Genomic DNA, 17675 nt, shown 5'->3' with positions numbered 1-17675 from the left:
ACATGATGTGATACTATTTATTTATTATAAAATATATTTTATTTTTTTATTTTTATTATTTATTTTTTAATTTATATTTATGCTAATTTAATTATTATTTATGTTAATATTTATAATAATTATATAATTCAAAAAATAATAAAAAATTAAAAAAAAAATTTTATTCAATACAAATATTAAAATACAATAACTCAAAATAAAAATTAACACTAATTTAAAAATGTTAAAATTAAAAGAAAATACAACATAAACTAAAATAACAATTTAATATTCTAGTAGATTAGTTTCAAATCCTCTAAAATTATCAAAATATTTAAAAGAACTACAACTCATCATAAATAAATCAAGGGTACAGAGGCTCTGCTTTTTTAAAATACATTAATTGATTATTTGTGAGAAGAATATACTAATTTAAAAAATTAAATTACTATCAATATGAAATTTTACTTTTGTGTTGTCGTCTTTTTTTTTTTTTTATGGCATTTTATATTAGATGCAATTTTTTTTATATTAAATATAATATTTATTTGATTAAATAAATGCTTAATTTTATTAAATTAGTATAATTTTCAAAGTTATTATTATTTAATAAAAATATTATTCCCAATATTTAATTAATATATATATAAATAATTAATGAAATAAATTAATTGTTGATTATTAATAAAAAGAAAAAGAAAAATAATATTTTTTTAATGTAATATTTAGCACAATAGGTTGGAGATGCAATAGTGAAATATACCAAAAGCCACACCAATTTGGTGTGAAAGTTGCATTAAGGGCATCTCCAACTCAACGCCAAAATACCAAAATGGTGTGAAAAATGCACTCCAACCCAACACCAAACACTACACCAAATTTGACGTGACACTATTCACTTACACTAATTTGGTGTGGTATTGTTCATATACTATAAAATATATTTTATTTTCTCATTTTTATTATTTAATTTTCGTTATTTGTATTTATGTTAATTTGATTATTATTTATAATAATAAATTCATAACAATTATATAATTCAAAAAAATGATGAAAAATCAAATACCCATTTGGTACACAATTTTTCACTACTCTATTTCCTATTCAATCTGAAATACACATTTATTTCTTTATTCTTAAAATATTATTCTATACTATTCAACTCTTTTTAAACCTCCTAGATTTGTTAATTTAACTAAACACAAAAAAAAAAAAAAAAAAAAAAATTAGAAATTGACAAAAACACCCTAGCAACCCACATTTGCCAGATTCTGGCCACCACCGTCGGAAGTTAGCCGGAATCTGGTATAATGGCATATTATCGGTTGGATATGGCCGTTAGTGTGCCGATTTAGCCGAAAAAAGCCAGATCTATGACCAAAGATCTGGTCATAGCCAGTCATCAACGATGGCCAAGATATGGCTGTCGTTGACCATCAACGATGACCATATCTTTGGCCATCGATGATGACCAACTGCGGACAGATCTGGCCGTCAATGGCCAGATCTTTGGTCGTAGATCTGGCTTTTTCTAGCCAGATCCACGGTGGATCTAGCTAGAAAAAGTTATATCGGCGCAAGACAGACTAAATCCAGCCGGTCGTGCGCCAATACGATGACTCCGACCATCCTCCGACTATCGGTATATAATGGGTGAGTGAGGGTGTTTTTTTTAATTTTTAATATTTTATTATAGGGTGTTGAGTAAATAAACAAACCTATGGGGTATTTTGTTAATTTTCAAATCCTACATCGTAATAACCACCTAATTTTACTTTTTTTTTTTTCAAAATATTATTTTAAAAAGTATCAGAATAATGAATCAAGTACACCCAAAAAAATGATCATAATGTTGATGCATCGATTGAGAATCAAATGGAAGCACCAACTCCCCAAGTAAAAATTGTCGTAGATGAAAATGTCCGATTTCAAAATTTTATTGCTCGACATAGACAAATTAAGGATATAGATGCTAACCATGCTCTTCGAAATGCATTAATTGATTATTTATGGAAAGAATATACTAATTCGAAAAGTTAAATTACTATTAATATGAAATTTTACTTTTGTGTTGTTGTTGTTGTCTTTTTTTTTGTGGCATTTTATATTAGATGTAATGTTTTTATATATTAAATGTAACGTTTATTTGATTAAATAAATGCTTAATTTTATTAAATTAGTATAATTTCAAAGTAATTATTATTTCATAAAAATATCATTCTCAATATTAATTAATATATACAAAAATAATTAGTGAAATAGATTAATTGTTGATTATTAATAGAAAGAAAAAGAAAGAGAATGTTCTAAGAAATATTCTTTTCGGTGTAATATTTGATGTAATAGGTTGGAGATACAATGGTGAAATACTCCAAAAATCATACCAATATGGTGTGAATTGGTGTTTGTGATTGGTGATGGTCTAATTTGGTGTTTGTGGTGTACTAGGTCAGCCCTTTTTTTCTTGTTCAAATTATTTATGTTATTTTTTATTTTAAAATTTATTTTATTATTATTTTTATTTTAGATAAATATGAAATTATTAAATAAAATAATTGTCTTAACCTAAATTGACTTGTAAAATATGACTTGTTTGGAGGGAAATCTCTTTAAATTTCAAATCCAGACAAATCAAAGCAAAACAAACAAACAAACAAAGGACGCAAAGCACTTCCGCAAAAGCATACCAAACGAAACCCAAGCTTTAAATTCAAATTAATAAATAAATAAATTAAAGCTCTCACCTAAATCTCTTTAAACCTCCGCATGGTACTCTCTGAAAATATAAGCACACGCAATTAGAACAAAATAATATTAGGTTAAAGAAAAAATTTGGATTTGTTTGAGAGAGTTCGATAGAGGGATTGTTATGGCGCAGAACGGCGGAGGAAGTGGAGGCGGCGGGGGGCCGGACTTCCATCTGTCGGACGAGATACTGGCGGTGATACCGACGGATCCATACGACCAGCTGGATCTGGCGCGTAAGATCACGTCGATGGCAATCGCGTCGCGCGTGTCAAAGTTAGAGGCGGAGATGGGGAGGATGAGGCAGAAGTTGTACGAGAAGGATCGTTTGATATACGAGCTTGAAGAGAGGCTCTCGCACGGGCAAAAAGTGTCGCAGGAGGCTGAGTCCAAAATGAAGATTATACTTGCTGACAATGTGAGAGTTTTTTTTTTTTAATTTTTGTTTTTTATTTTGTAATAATTTTATATGGAGATTAAAGGATTTTGTTTTACTTTTATTTTTCATTTTTATTTTCTGTTCTGATTGGGTGATGATAAAGTTGGGGAAATGGAGGAAAATTAGGGTTTTTTTTTTCTCTTTTAAGTAAGAAATGGAATTAGAAGGTTTTTTGATCGTGCGTAATTGAGGACTTTAGCTTGGTTGGATGAAATGCCTTGTGATTTTCCTTTGTTTGAATTTCGAAGTTAATGGTTGATTTGTTGCTATTCTGGTTTTGATAAAGACTTAGCGTTTGAAGAAACGAGATTCATTGGAAATGACTGTGAAGAATCTAGCCGTGTTCTTTTTCTTTTCTTTTCTTTTTTTTTTTTTCTCTGAATTTTTTTTTTCTGTTTTGTTGTTTGGTTGATGAAAAAAGTTGGGGAAAGGTAGTAGAATTTGGGTCTTGTATTTAAAATGGAAATACAAACTTTCTGTGTGAGAAAGCAAAGAATTTAGGTAAGTTGGATGAAATGCATTGTGGTTTTCTTGATTATATTTGATAAGATGATTGATTTATTGCTATTTTGTTTTTGAATAAAGACAAAGCTTTCAAAGGAACGAGATGCATTGGCAATGACTGTGAAGAATCTCAGCCGTGATTTGGGAAAGGTGAGTGAATGCAAATTTTTTGAATAAAATTATGTCCCAATTTAACCTTCCAAGGTTGGTGGTAGTCCTGTGGTTTTGCTCTTAGAAGATCTGGGTTTAATTTCTCAAGGCTTCATGAAGACATTACTTTAAACTTGAATTAGTTAACTGGGCTATTAGGAAAAAAAAAATTATGACCCAACTTAGCTTGACTCTATTAAGATGTGGTCTTATGTTTTCATTCAATTTTAAATTCTTGTTACATTTATTTGGCATTATGAGTGATGTTGCTTTATTGGCAGTTGGAGACATTTAAGAGACAACTAATGCAGTCACTGAATGAGGATAATTCTTCGGTATGCAAAACATATACACATTTCAGTGGACTGCGAGTTTGTGTCCTGAGGACGGGATTTTTTATTTCAAACTTCTCACTAATTTGTTACCACTTCCTTTCTTCCTCTTTAACAGCAAGCTGAAACTGTTGATATTGGGACCTGTGACCAGTCGGTTCCAAGAGCCTATCCTGACAAGGGTATTGTTAATTTGACTTAAGAAGCTTTTTATTCAATGATCAATATGGTCTTTATTGTTAACTATTGGTACACTGTAACTTTTTTGGTTCATTAAATAATTGAACCTTTTTTGGTGTTTGCCTGGTTGTCATTTTGCAATCAAATTTTCATACCACTAATCTCATAGATGAGGGGACCTATGGCTATATGGGGCAACGTTCCTTCAGTGGCTCAACAGATACGGGAAATACAGTTGATGAAGGTAACTGGAATAGTGTTATGCTCACTGAGCATAGCTCATGCTTATATATGATGGATCCTTTTATAATAAGTTCATGTTGGAAACAAGATCATATAGTATGAAATGCAATATGCAGGTATATACTACACTTAATTAATTATAAATGCTATTTTCTGCTTTCCAAAGTAGACACATATCATGGTAAGAAAGCTCAACCACCGCTAATATTTAACAACAAAGAAGAAAAGATTGTTTCTTGTAGTATTTTAATCTGGATTAGTGCAACAAAAGTAATGTTCATTTTAAACTGATTATTCTGCCAGTGGCTTCTCGGAGTACTGCTCAAAGATTTTCTCTGACTCCATATATCACACCACGACTCACTCCATCTCAAACTCCAAAAGTTATATCCACAAGTGTGTCCCCTAGAGGTTATTCTGCTGCTGGATCTCCCAAGAAAACATCAGGTACAACATCTCCAACAAAACCTCTATATGATGAAAGAACTTCATTATCTTCATGGTATCCATCAAGCCAACAGTCATCAGCTGCAAATTCTCCCCCTCGTGCACGTTCACTTACAGGTTCATTATGCTTAATTGTCATTTCTATAATGTTTGAGAGTTGTGTATTTATGTTTTTATTTATGAGACCAATCCTCTTGCACCTAGCAAATTCAAGTATCTATTTTGGTTGTTCAATCATTTATAGCTGATTGCATTCTACTGAGTAGCACATAGCACCTGCTTCTCACACTTGCTGAAACTATCTTCAGTTTCCATCTAAATATTCTGTATTTGTATTAAAAATTGTAGGGCGCACTCCTCGAATTGATGGAAAGGAGTTCTTTCGTCAGGCTAGGTGAGTTCTACTATTTCAGTTATAGTATATTTTTGGTGACTGATATACCATTATGGATTTTAAGTTTAGTACAGACTGATTTTGGTATATTTGTAATTCAGGAGTCGCTTATCATATGAACAGTTCAGTGCATTTTTGGCTAACATCAAGGAATTAAATGCTCAGAAGCAAACTCGAGAGGTAATCAGTTGCAAAATTGTTCCATTATTTTCTACATTGATGAAATTTTGTATCTGGCAATTTGATTGTGTACTGGGTTATAAACTGAACTAATCATTTACTTCTATCAATCACCATTCAGGAAACCTTAAGGAAAGCAGATGAGATTTTTGGGACAGATAATAAAGATCTTTATCTATATTTCCAAGGATTGCTTAACCGTAATGTTCACTAGAGTGTACAAGTTCTCTACTTGTGAGATTTACACTAATAGGTATGTCTATCCTCATTACCATGTTAGGTGTATTTTTGTTTGAATATGTCCCTCATACATGCTTACATGCCTCAATATTTGGTTATTCTCTGTTCATAATCAATGTCTTACAGCAAAGTTTATACTCATTTAAACTATTAAGTTTTTAAAATACTTTGTTGAGTACAATTTATGATCAGGCTTCTAAGGGTAACATTGTGGTGGCTTGCCATGAACGGGTTGGCCACTAGTCAAAGATTGCCCCTCCCCCCTTAGTGTGGAATAGGATTGGCAAAGATACGTCTTTTTTCAAGTTTCATTGCATCAACCTTTGACTGATACATTTGTTTTGGCTTGAAGCTTGATTTTAAGATTTTGTATCTCCTTTCTTAACACATGCTTCTTATAGAAGCTGTGATATGGTGAGCTTGTCTATTTGTTTATTGGAAAATTCAACTGATTTGATTACTTTTCATTTTAACAATCTGAATATAGGTCAATTTGATCAGCTCTGTTCAGTGGATTGCGGTTTAAACAGTTCCCAACTGCTAAGTCAATGGTTTGTGATTTATTCTCTGTGCCATAAGACATGTTCAAATGTATTCAGCATAGATTCAAGTGGCTTATGTATCAGCATACTAAGTTTTAGGATTTGCTGTTCACCCCCTCCTTCCTCTTCCCCTCATCATTGTTGCAGGTCACCTGTAAATATCTGCTTTAGGCTTCTTAAAGGCACTTGTTGAGATTGACCTTGCAAATTTTTTTTTTTTTCTTGAACTGGTATGTAAGTCGGCAATTTTCTCCAAATTCAGTTGATACTTCTCTCTCTCTCTCTCTCTCTCGCTCCCCCCCTCACTCTCTTTGCTCTCTGTATGTGTGTTGTATTCCTTCTTTTCGGAGCCTTGCCCTATTCCCAGGGCATGTTCTTCTGGGCATGAAATGGAAGTAAATGAACCCCTATGGCTATGCTTTGACAATCAGTTTATTGCTAAGTTTGATATGCATCAGACAGCGCTTATAAGTGTCCAAAATTGGCAGAATATCAGGAGTTTGAACATCAATAAAAAATATTTAAGATTGATCTTGTTATGATCTTCAATTTGTTACCCAATATGTGTCAATCCCTCATCATATTTCTGGTCATCAGTTATTTCTCAAACATATTTTTCTCATTCTGAATGGAAATCAATTTCCCCATATGATTTCAATGTTAGAATAATCTCTGAACATTTCTTGTTATTTTCTCCATTTCCGTCCAACAAAACATGTGCAGAAAAGTTAAATGTTCATTTTGGAGAGACTCTAATGACAAGATTGAGAATTATATACCCTTTCGTATCACATAAAATTACATGCCACTTGGGGATAAGCATTTTATCAAACCAAACTTGATTAATATCTTAAATCTCGTAGCTGCCAGAATTTGAATATATATTCGACCCAAAGACAAACTTTAATAAGTACAAATATTCTCTTCTCAGTCTGTTTTTTTCTTATTAATTATTAAGAATTAGAAGAGCTATTTTCCTATTGAGTAATTACCCACAAGCTAATCATCTATTATTATCAATCCTCACGCGAGCAATTACACCTAGTTTCTAACATCAATGATTCATTCCTTTTGATTTTGATTTTTGATTTTTTTATTTATCAAGAGTGTTTGGACTAGTTTCCGATCTAATAAACCCTCAAATAGTCATCTTTATTAATAATTGAAGATAATTGAATTCAAGATTCGGTTTCTTAAATAATATATTCAAGAGTTATTATCGTCCCACTCTTCAAATGCATTAATTGATCATTTGTGGGAATATATACTAAATCGGAAATTAAATTACTATCAATTTGAATTTTACTTTTGTGTGTTGTTGTCTTTTTTTTTTTTTTTTGTGACATTTTATATGATATAATATTTTTCTATATTAAATGTAACGTTTATTTGTTAAATAAATGATTAATTTTATTAAATTATATAATTTTCAAAATAATTTTATTTAATAAAAATATCATTCTCAACATTAATTAATATATACAAAAATAATTACTGAGAATAGATTAATTATTGATTATTAATAGAAAAGAAAAGAAATAGAATATTCTAAAGAATATTTTTTTGATGAATGTTAGAGATACAATGGTGAAACACACCAAAAATCACCCCATTGGCGTGAATTGGTGTTTATGGTTGAAGATGGTCTAATTTGGTGTTTGTGGTGTACTAGGTCAGCCCTTTTTTTCTTGTCAATTATTATATTATTTTTTTTATTTTAAAATTTTATTTTATTATTATTTTTTATTTTAGATAAATATGAAATTATTAATAAAATAATTGTCTTAACCTAAATTGACTAGTAAAATATGACTTGTTTGGAGGGAATCTCTTTAAATTCTCAATCCGACAAATCAAAGCAAAACAAACAAACAAACAAACGGACGCAAGCACTTCCGCAAAAGCATACCAAACGAAACCCAAGCTTTAAATTCAAATTAATAATAAATAAATTAAAGCTCTCACCTAAATCTCTTTAAACCTCCGCATAGTACTCTCCGAAAATATAAGCACACGCATTATAAACAAAATATATTAGTTTAAGAAAAAATTTGGATTTGTTTGAGAGGTTCGATAGAGGGATTGTTATGGCGCAGAACGGCGGAGAAGTGGAGGCGCGGGGGGCCGGACTTCCTCTGTCGACGAGATACTGGCGGTGTATACCGACGGATCCATACGACCAGCTGGATCTGGCGCGTAATCACGTCGATGGCAATCGCGCTGCGCGTGTCAAAGTTAGAGGCGGAGATGGGGACGAGGCAAGTTGTACGAGAAGGATCGTTTGATATCGAGCTTGAAGAGAGGCTCTCGCACGGGCAAAAAGTGTCGCAGGAGGCTGAGTCCAAAATAAAGATTTACTTGATGACAATGTGAGAGTTTTTTTTTTTTTAATTTTTGTTTTTTATTTTGTAATTTATATGGAGATTAAAGGATTTTGTTTTACTTTTATTTTCATTTTTATTTTCTGTTCTGATTGGGTGATGATAAAGTTGGGAAAATGGAGGAATTAGGGTTTTTTTTTTTCTCTTTTAAGTAAGAATGGATAGAAGGTTTTTTGATCGTGCGTAATTGAGACTTTAGCTTGGTTGGATGAAATGCCTTGTGATTTCCTTGTTTGAATTTCGAGTTATGGTTGATTTGTTGCTATTCTGGTTTTGATAAAGACTTAGCGTTTGAAGAAACGAGATTCATTGGAAATGACTGTGAAGAATCTAGCCGTGTTCTTTTTCTTTTCTTTTCTTTTTTTTTTTTTCTCTGAATTTTTTTTTCTGTTTGTTGTTTGGTGATGAAAAAAGTTGGGGAAGGTAGTGAATTTGGGTCTTGTATTTAAAATGGAAATACAAACTTTCCGTGTGGAAAGCAAAGAATTTAGTAAGTTGATGAAATGCATTGTGTGTTTCTTGATTATATTTGATAAAGATGATTGATTTATTGCTATTTTGTTTTTGAATAAAGACAAAGCTTTCAAAGGAACAGATGCATTGGCAATGACTGTGAAGAATCTCAACCGTGATTTGGGAAAGGTGAGTGAATGCAATTTTTTGAATAAAATTATGTCCCAATTTAACCTTCCAAGGTTGGTGTAGTCCTGTGGTTTTGCTCTTAGAAGATCTGGTTTAATTTCTCAAGGCTTCATGAAGACATTACTTTAAACTTGAATTAGTTCACTGGGCTATTAGAAAAAAAAATTATGACCCAACTTAGCTGACTCTATAAAGATGTGGTCTATGTTTTCATTCAATTTTAATTATTGTTACATATTTGCGCTATGAGTGATGTTGCTTTATTGGCATTTGGAGACATTTAAGAGACAACTAATGCAGTCACTGAATGAGATAATTCTTCGGTATGCAAAACATATACACATTTCAGTGGACTGCGAGTTTGTGTCCTGAGGATGGGATTTTTTATTTCAAACTTCTCACTATTTGTTGCCACTTCCTTTCTTCCTCTTTAACAGCAAGCTGAAACTGTTGATATTGGACCTGTGACCAGTCGGTTCCAGAGCCCTATCCTGACAGGGTATTGTTAATTTGACTAAAAAGCTTTTATTCAATAATCAATATGGTCTTTATTGTAACTATGTTACACTGTAACTTTTTTGGTTCATTAATAATTGAACCTTTTTTGGTGTTTGCCTGGTTGTCATTTTGCAATCAAATTTTCATACCACTAATCTCATAGATGAGGGGGCCTATGCTATATGGGGCACGTTCCTTCAGTGGCTCAACAGATACGGGAAATACAGTTGATGAAGTAACTGGAGTAGTTTAATGCTCGCTGAGCATAACTCATGCTTTATATATGGATCCTTTTATATAATTCATGTTGGTAACAAAATCATAGTATGAAATGCATATGCAGGTATAACTACACTTAATTAATTATAAATGCTATTTTCTGCTTTCCAAAGTAGACACATAATGGTAAGAAAGCTCAACCACCGCTAATATTTAACAACAAAGAAGAAAAGATTGTTTCTTGTAGTATTTAATCTGGATTAGTGCAACAAAAGTAATGTTCATTTTAAACTGATTATTCTGCCAGTGGCTTCTCGGAGTACTGCTCAAGAGTTTCTCTGACTCCATATATCACACCACGACTCACTCCATCTCAAACTCCAAAGTTATATCCCAATTGTGTCCCCTAGAGGTTATTCTGCTGCGGGATCTCCCAAGAAAACATCAGGTACAACATCTCCAACAAACCTCTTATATATGAAAAGAACTTCATATCTTCATGGTATCCATCAAGCCAACAGTCATCAGCTTGCTAAGATTCTCTCCAGCACTAGCCATGGCAACAGTGCCAGTCTTACTATGCTTCAAATCTACACGAATCTCATCGCCAAAAAATCGAGCCTGTTCACCATACAAAAATCTGAAACCATAACACAAATACATCCATAAATACTCACTTAATTATCAATCAACCGCACCTACTCCTCATAAACTTCAATTAATTTCACTAGTAAACCTATTGTATTAGCTTTCTTACTTGTAGACGGAATCGCCACCGGTTCCTGTCCCGGTCGGATCACCAGTCTGAGCCGTAAAATCCTTCTGAACCGTATGGAATAGGCAGCCATTATAGTACTTAATCCTACAAAAATTACACATACGAACATATTATCAGATTTCGATTGCTTTACCGCATTCATAATAAAGAAATAAATAAGTATTAACTTTAGTAACGTACTTGCAGAGCTTCAAGAAGTTCTTGGTGGTCAAAGGACACTTTTCGACGAACAAATCCAGCACAAGGTCACCTAAGCTCGTTACTATTAGCACCGACATATTGTATGTTCTCTTCCTCTTTCGCTTAGTTTCTCTGTGTGTTAAGTTTCTGTTTGGTTGCTGAGAAACTCGTCGAGAAAAAGAAAAATTCCGGGATTTTGCTTCTGATTTTAGAGGGTTATGATTTTGTGGGCTTGTAGTTGTGGCCTTGGGCCGCATTGATAAGGGCATCTCCAACTCAGCAACTTGCTACAATCCAACACTAAAAACTATACCAAATCAGTGGAGTAATACTATTCACCCACACCAATTATCTATTATAAAATATTTTTTATTTTTTATTTCTATTATTTATTTTTTAATTTATATTTATGTCAATTTGATTATTATTTATATTAATATTTATAATAATAAGTTCATAATAATTATATAATTCAAAAAATAATGAAAAATTAAATACAAAATTTTATTAAATGCAAATATTAAATTACAATAACTCAAAATAAAAATTAATACTAATTTAAAAATGTTAAAATTAAAAAAAAAATACAACATAAACTAAAATAACAATTTAGTATTCTAGTAAATTAGTTTCAGATCCTCTAAAATTATCAAAATATTTAAAAGAACTACAACTCATCATAAATAAATCAAGGGTACAGAGGCTCTGCTTTTTTAAAATACATTAATTGATTATTTGTGAGAAGAATATACTAATTTGAAAAATTAAATTACTATCAATATGAAATTTTACTTTTGTGTTGTTATTTTTTTTTTTTTATGGCATTTTATATTAGATGTATTGTTTTTTTTCACAATATGTTGGAGATGTGATAGTGAAATACACCAAAAGCCACACCAATTTGGTGTGAAAAATATCCTCACCCAACGCCAAAATACCGAAATAGTGTGAAAAATATACTCCAACCCAACGCCAAACATTACACCAAATTAGAGTAAGTGAACAGTGTCACATCAAATTTGGCGTGATACTATTCACTTACACTAATTTGGTATGGCACTCTTCATATGCTATAAAATATATTTTATTTTCTTATTTTTTTATTTGTATTTATGTTAGTTTGATTATTATTTATAATAATTATATAATTAAAAAAATTATGAAAAATCAAAGGCCCCTTTGGTACACAATTTTTCACTACTCTATTCCCTGTCCTATCCAAAAGACATATTTATTTCCTTATTCTCAAAATATTATTCTATATTATTCAACTTTTTTAAACCCCCTAGATTTATTAATTTAACTAAACACCCTCCCAAAAAAAATTTAAAAATTGACAAAAACACCCCAGCAACCCACATTTACCAGATTCCAGCCACCACCACCAGAAGCTGGCTAGAATCTAGTATAATGGTGCATTATCGATTAGATATGGCCAGTAGTACGCCGATCTAGCTTTTTTCGACTAGATCCACGATGGATCTGGCTGGAAAATAACAGATCTATAGCCAAATATATGGTCGTCATTGACCATCAACGATGACCATATCTTTGGCCATCGTTGACGACCAAATATGACCAGATCTGGCCATCAATGGCTAGATTTAGCCGTAGATCTAGTATGGATCTGGCTAGAAAAGGCCATATCGGCGCACGACCGACTAGATCCAACCGGTCGTGTGCTAATATGGTGATTCTGACCACCCTCCGGCGGTGGTAGCCGGCTATAGGTATTTAATGGGTAGGTAGGGGTGTTTATGTTAATTTTTAATATTTTATTATAAGGGTGTTGAGTAAATAAACAAACATAAGGGGTATTTTTATTAATTTCCAAATTCTACATCGTAATGACCATCCAATTTTACTTTTTTTTTTTCAAAATATTATTCTAAAAAGTATCAGAACAATGAAACAAGTGAACCCAAAAAAATGATTATAATGTTGATGCATTGATTGAGAATCAGATGGAAGCACCAACTCTCAAAGTTGAAATTGTTGTAGATGAAAATGTTTGATTTCAAAATTTTATTGCTCGACATAGACAAATCAAGGATACAGATGCTCACCATGCTCTTCAAAATGCATTAATTGATCATTTGTGGGAATAATATACTAATTCGGAAAATTAAATTACTATCTATATGAATTTCTATTTTGGGTTTGTCTTTTTTTTTTTTTTTGGCATTTATTTAGTATAATATGTTTAGTATTAATGTAACAGTTTATTTGATTAAATAAATGTTAATTTTATTAAATTAATATAATTTCAAATAATTTTATTCATAAAAATATCATTCTCTACATAATTATTATATATAAAAATAATTACTGAAATAGATAATTTTGATATTAATAGAAAGAAAAGAAAAAGAATGTTCTAAAGAATATTTTTTTGAGTGTAATAGGTAGAGTACAATGGTGAAAACATCCAAAAATCATACCAATTGGTGTGTGAATTGGTGTTTGGTTGGATGGTCTAATTTGGTGTTTGTGGTTATAGGTCAGCCTTTTTTTCTTGTTCAAATATTATATTATTTTTATTTAAAATTTTTTTATTTTTTTTATTTTAGATAAATATGAAATTATAAATAAAATAATTGTCTTAACCTAAATTGACTGTAAATATGACTTGTTTGGAGGGAATCTCTTTAAATTTCAAATCCAGAACAAATCAAAGCAAAACAAACAAACAAACAAAGGACGACAAAGCATTCCGCAAAAGCATACCAACGAAACCCAAGCTTTAAATTCAATTATAAATAAATATAATTAAAGCTCTCACCCTAAATCTCTTTAAACCTCGCATGTACTCTCGAAAAATAAGCACACGCAATTAGAACAAAATAATATATGGTTAAAAAAAAATTTGGATTTGTTTCAGAGAGTTTGATAGAGGGATTGTTATGGCGCAGAACGGCGGAGGAAGTGGAGCGGCGGGGGGCCGGACTTCCATCTGTCGGACGAGATACTGGCGGTGATACCGACGGATCCATACGACCAGCTGGATCTGGCGCGTAAGATCACGTCGATGGCATCGCGTCGCGCGTGTCGAAGTTAGAGGCGGAGGGGGGAGATGAGGCAGAAGTTGTACGAGAGGATCGTTGATTTACGAGCTTGAAGAGAGGCTCTCGCACGGGCAAAAGTGTCGCAGGAGGCTGAGTCCCAAATAAAGATATACTTGACTTGACAATGTGAGAGTTTTTTTTTATTTTTGTTTTTTAATTTTGTAATAATTTTATATGGAGATTAAAGGATTTGTTTTATTTTATTTCATTTTTATTTCTGTTCTGATTGGGTGATGATAAGTTGGGGAAATGGAGGAAAATTAGGGTTGTTTTTTTTTTTCTCTTTTAAGTAAGAATGGAATTAGAAGGTTTTTTGTTCGTTGCGTAATGAGGACTTTAGCTTGCTTGGATGAAATGCCTTGTGTTTCCTGTTTGAATTTTCGAAGTTAATGGTTGATTTGTTGCTATTCTGGTTTTGATAAAGACTTAGCGTTTGAAGAAACGAGATTCTTGGAAAGACTGTGAAGAATCTAGCTGTGTTCTTTTTTTCTTTTCTTTTTTTTTTTTTCTCTGAATTTTTTTTTTTCTGTTTTGTGTTTGGTTGATGAAAAAGTTGGGAAGTAGTAGAATTTGGGTCTTGTATTCAAAATGGAATACAAACTTTCGTGTGTGAGAAAGCAAAGAATTTAGGTAAGTTGGATGAAATGCATTGTGGTTTTCTTGATTATATTTGATAGATAGATGATTGATTTTTGCTATTTTGTTTTGAATAAGACAAAGCTTTCAAAGGAACGAGATGCATTGGCAATGACTGTGAAGAATCTAACCGTGATTTGGAAAGGTGTGAAGCAAATTTTTTGAATAAAATTATGTCCCAATTTAACCTTCAAGGTTGGTGGTAGCCTGTGGTTTTGCTCTTAGAAGATGGGTTTAATTTCTCAAGGCTTCATGAAGACATACTTTAAACTTGAATTAGTTAATGGCTATTAGAAAAAAAACAATTATGACCCAACTAGCTTGACTCTATTAAGATGTGGTCTTATGTTTTCATTCAATTTTAAATTTTGTTACATTTATTTGGCATTATGAGTGATGTTGCTTTATTGCAGTTGGAGACATTTAGAGACAACTAATGCGAGCACTGAATGAGGATAATTCTTCGCGGATGAAAACATATACACATTTCAGTGGACTGCGAGTTTGTGTCCTGAGGAGGGATTTTTATTTCAAACTTCACTAATTTGTTCCACGTCCTTCTTCCTCTTTAACAGCAAGCTGAAACTGTGATATTGGGACCGTGGACAGTCGGTTCCAAGAGCCTATCTGACAAGGGTATGTTATTGTACTTAAAAGCTTTTTATTCAATATCAATATGTCTTTATGTAACTATGGTACACTGTAACTTTTTGGTTCATTAAATAATGAACCTTTTTTGGTGTTTGCCTGTTGTCATTTTGCAATCAAAATTTTCATACCACTAACTCATAGATGAGGGGACCTATGGCTATATGGGGCAACGTTCCTTCAGTGGCTCAACAGACAGGGAAATACAGTTGATGAAGGTAAGTGAGTAGTTATGCTCACTGAGCAACTCATGCTTATATATGATGGATCCTTTATAATAAGTTCATGTTGGAACAAACATTATAGGATGAAAGCAATATGCAGGTATATACACCTTAATTAATATAAATGCTATTTTCTGCTTTCCAAAGTAGACACATATCATGTAGAAAGCTCAACACCTGCTATATTAACACAAAGAAGAAAAGGTTTACTTGTAGTATTTTAATCTGATTGTGCAACAAAAGTAATGTTCATTTTAAACTGATATTCTGCCAGTGGCTTCCGGGTATGCTCAAAGATTTTCTCTGACTCCATATATCACACCACGACTCAATCCATCTCAAACTCCAAAAGTTATATCCACAAGTGTGTCCCCTAGAGGTTATTCTGCTGCTGGAGCTCTCCCAAGAAAACAGTGTACACATCTCCAACAAACCTCTATATGATGAAAGAACTTCATTATCTTCATGGTATCCATCAAGCCAACAGTCATCAGCCGCAATTCTCCCCCTCGGCAGTTCAATACAGGTTCATTATGCTTAATTGTCATTCTATAATGTTTGAGAGTTGTGTATTTATGTTTTTATTATGAGACCAATCCTCTTGCACCTAGCAAATTCAAGTATCTATTTGGTGGTTCAATCATTTATAGCTGATTCATTACTGGTAGCAACATAGCACCGCTTCTCACATCTGTGTGAAACTATCTTCAGTTTCATCTAAATATCTGTATTTGTATTAAATTGTAGGGCGCACTCCTCGAATTGATGGAAAGGAGTTCTTTCGTCAGCAGGTGAGTTCTACTATTTCAGTTATAGATATTTGGTGACTGATATACCATATGGATTTTAAGTTTAGTACAGACTGATTTTGGTATTTGTAATTCAGGAGTCGCTTATCATATGAACAGTTCAGTGCATTTTGGCTAACATCAAGGAATTAAATGCTCAGAAGCAAACTCGAGAGGTAATCAGTTGCAAAATTTGCCATTATTTTCTACATGATAATTTGTAATCTGGCATTGATTGTGTACTGGGTTATAAACTGAACTAATCATTTACTTCTATCAATCACCATCAGGAAACCTTAAGGAAAGCAGATGAGATTTTGGGACAGATAATAAAGATCTTTATCTATATTTCCAAGGATTGCTTAACCGTAAAGTTCACTAGGAGTGTACAAGTTCTACTTGTGAGATTTACAACTAATAGGTATGTCTATCCTCATTACCATGTTGGTGTATTTTTTGTTTGAATATGTCCCTCTACCTGCTTACATGCCTCAATATTGGTTATTCTCTGTCATAACCAATGTCTACAGCAAAGTTTATACTCATTTAAACTATTAAGTTTTTAAAATACTTTGTTGGTACAATTATATCAGGCTTCTAAGGGTAACATGTGGGGCTTGCCATGAATGGCTGTGGCCCTCCCCCTTAGTGTGGAATAGGATGGCAAAGATACGTCGTTTTAGTTTCATTGCATCAACCTTTGACTGATACATTTGTCTGGGCTTTAGCTTGATTTTAGATTTGTATTCCTTTCTTAACACCTGCTCTTATAGAAGCTGTGATATGGGATTGTCTATTGTTTATTGAAAATTCAACTGTTTGATTACTTTTCATTAACAATTGCAATAGTGTCATTGATGATACTGTTCAGTGGATGCGGTTAAACAGTTCCCAAACTGCTAGTCAATGGTTTGTGATTTATCTCTGTGCCATAAGACATGTAAATGTATCCGCATAGATTAGTGGTTATGTCACAGCGCTAATTTAGGATTGCTGTTCACCCCCTCCTTCCTCCTTCCTCATCATTGTTGCAGGTCACCTGTAAATATCGCTTTAGGCTTCTTAAAGGCACTTGTGAGATTGACCTTGCAAAATTTTTTTTTTCTTAGAACTGGTATGTAAGTCGGCATTTTCTCCAAATTCAGTTGATACTTCTCTCTCCTCTCTCTCTCTCGTCTCTCCCCCCTCACCCCTTTGCTCTTCTGATGTTGGTTGTATTCCTTCTTTCGGAGCCTTGCCCT

The 17675-nt window shown here is 32.5% G+C and overlaps 1 protein-coding gene and 1 pseudogene across 1 annotated transcript; both read left to right on the top strand.

Moving 5' to 3' along the window:
- Window positions 1-2693: 2693 nt before the first annotated feature.
- Window positions 2694-6657, top strand: LOC116133567 (uncharacterized protein At4g15545-like). Its single transcript, XM_031419263.1, has 10 exons — window positions 2694-3142; window positions 3749-3817; window positions 4099-4152; window positions 4268-4331; window positions 4499-4573; window positions 4876-5136; window positions 5368-5413; window positions 5515-5593; window positions 5715-5846; window positions 6321-6657. Exons 1-9 carry the CDS (start codon window positions 2849-2851, stop codon window positions 5805-5807), a joined length of 1035 nt encoding a protein of 344 aa, XP_031275123.1. The 5' UTR covers window positions 2694-2848; the 3' UTR covers window positions 5808-5846; window positions 6321-6657.
- A 1302-nt stretch (window positions 6658-7959) lies between these two features.
- On the top strand, window positions 7960-16816 carry LOC116133515 (annotated as a pseudogene).
- The last annotated feature ends 859 nt before the right edge of the window (window positions 16817-17675 follow it).

This window comes from Pistacia vera, unplaced genomic scaffold, assembly GCF_008641045.1.
Source record: "Pistacia vera cultivar Batoury unplaced genomic scaffold, PisVer_v2 Contig270, whole genome shotgun sequence".
NCBI lineage: Eukaryota > Viridiplantae > Streptophyta > Magnoliopsida > Sapindales > Anacardiaceae > Pistacia > Pistacia vera.
The sequence above is the reverse complement of the archived record's forward strand: the minus strand, read 5'-3'. Positions and strand labels throughout refer to the sequence as shown.

Excerpts from the sequence above, each read along its gene's own strand:
- LOC116133567 (XM_031419263.1), top strand. The coding sequence starts at position 2,849 with ATGGCGCAGAACGGCGGAGGAAGTGGAGGCGGCGGGGGGCCGGACTTC. Across the intron at positions 3,818-4,098 it reads TCAGCCGTGATTTGGGAAAG|TTGGAGACATTTAAGAGACA; the intron begins GTGAGTGAATGC and ends CTTTATTGGCAG. Across the intron at positions 5,137-5,367 it reads TCGTGCACGTTCACTTACAG|GGCGCACTCCTCGAATTGAT; the intron begins GTTCATTATGCT and ends TAAAAATTGTAG.